The sequence below is a fragment of the Plectropomus leopardus genome, unplaced genomic scaffold (assembly GCF_008729295.1).
Source record: "Plectropomus leopardus isolate mb unplaced genomic scaffold, YSFRI_Pleo_2.0 unplaced_scaffold10577, whole genome shotgun sequence".
In the NCBI taxonomy this organism is placed as follows: domain Eukaryota; kingdom Metazoa; phylum Chordata; class Actinopteri; order Perciformes; family Serranidae; genus Plectropomus; species Plectropomus leopardus.
The window spans coordinates 1-1,819 of record NW_024611148.1 but is presented as its reverse complement, the minus strand read 5'-3'; the positions used below and the strand labels follow the sequence as shown (position 1 = coordinate 1,819).

The 1,819-nt window shown below is 36.3% G+C and overlaps 1 protein-coding gene across 1 annotated transcript; it reads right to left on the bottom strand.

Annotated features, from left to right (window-relative positions):
- Positions 1–103: 103 nt before the first annotated feature.
- LOC121963245 (zona pellucida sperm-binding protein 3-like) lies at positions 104–1,532 on the bottom strand. Its single transcript, XM_042513562.1, has 3 exons — positions 1,309–1,532; positions 367–484; positions 104–223 (listed from the first exon to the last, which is right to left on the bottom strand). Exons 1-3 carry the CDS (start codon positions 1,515–1,517, stop codon positions 119–121), a joined length of 432 nt encoding a protein of 143 aa, XP_042369496.1. The 5' UTR covers positions 1,518–1,532; the 3' UTR covers positions 104–118.
- Positions 1,533–1,819: the final 287 nt, after the last annotated feature.

The window sequence follows — 1,819 nt, the reverse complement described above, 5'->3', positions numbered from 1 at the left end:
CCATCTGGAGAAGGAGGCAATTTTCAAAATAAGGGAATGAAATTAGTGAGATGATTCATTGCACCTCATTTCATGTTTTATACACCCTTTTCTGATAACTGACTACACTGACATTAGATTAATCATTGGCATAATACCTGCTCTCAATTAAAGAGCAGGCCCTGTATTGAGAGTTGACAGCTAAAACGACTGGAACAGCCTTCACGTAGCAGGTTATGTAGACCTGTGGGAGAAAGGGAGTTTAGTGTGAAATACGATCAGGTCTCATGTATATTGATCAGAATAATTAACACATGTAAGTCTTGCACTGTGTCTGTATTAAAAGGTTGTCCAAAGTGCATGCCAAAGACAGGATAATTAACTAACCTGATTGCTGGGTTCCTGGTAGAACCTGAAGGCCTCAAGCTGAAACCTCAGCTTATGTTCTTCAGTTCTTGGTAGGAAACGGGAGTTGGAGTTTGTCAGGTATGCATCAGTAAGACATCTGTTAGGGCCGCAAAAGAAGAAAAATGTTTGAAAAACTAAGTTAAATCTTCAACAGGTAACTTATGAAAAAAAGGTGATATTTGCTGAAACTTTTAGTACATGCAACAGATATTCTCAAAAAAATCATGCTCCTCCTCCGACTGTTAGTGCTTCATTTACCAGAATTTACTGTGGATGAAGGAAAACAACCAATAAGAGCCACTAAATCTCTTATGCAACTGTCAATCTCTGCAAGTAAACTGCGGTCAAATTTTCAAATTAAGCAGCGCTGATCAAAAGTCAACACTCTGTTACTGTATTGCACATTTCTCACTGCAAATGTTTTCAGAAACATATTTTAGTGTACCGTTTAGCTGTAAAATTAGAAAATTTGCTCCAATACATGGTTTGGGCCCAAAACTTCTCCTGAAAACATCTTTCAGGAAAATATCTGAGGCAAGAAATAGGAAATTCAGTAACAGTATCTTGATTTATATTCAATCAGTGATGTTTGCAACCCATTTGACCGCAGCTCAAGGAATGATGATGTGATCAACAGCCATGTTAGAGATTCTTCGGCTGTGACTGGTTGCTTTCGTTTACACACAGTGGATTCTTGCAGATGCCTTTGAAAGCAGAGGCAGAGGCATATGATTTTTTTCACAGATTATCTGTCTCATGTATTTATTTATAGCTATAGTGATAGCTCAAGTAAATAGGTTGAGAAGTTACTTTTTTAAATAAAATTACCAACCACAGGTGCCAAAGAAATCACAAGTAGAAGCATCATTTTGAATATGACAATCTTGGCAGTGAGTTTTAAGATTTGGTTGTGGAGCTCACCCAAAATTTTCAATAAAGTCATATCTTAATGTAGCCTCTGCATCTTGAGTTGCAGTGGCAACACAATGGTCAACATAGACTCGCAGTGACATGTGGTTACTGATGATGGCAGAAACTTCCAAAAGAATGGGGTCACCCAGAAAGTACGAATTAGATCCCCTCTCAAACTGCCAATCATCTGTGAATAAAAAATAAAAAAACAGAAACATGAATATTCAGAAAATAATTCTACTATTCTCTTAAAACAAGCATCTTTAAAGAGAAACAACAATCATGAAAATTAGGGATGCACAATAATAGAAGTTTAAATATATATCAAATATCTGCCCCCCACCAAATTTAAATGATCAAAGTCTCTTCTATGGTAGGATTAACATTAAATTATGCAAACTGTTATCCTGATGGCCCACCAGCAGATGGAGACATAGAATAAAAGTACTTTTCAGTGTATGTGGTAATAATTCATAGGTTGTTGTATTGTACATGTTCACTTTGTCAACAAAAGAAATAT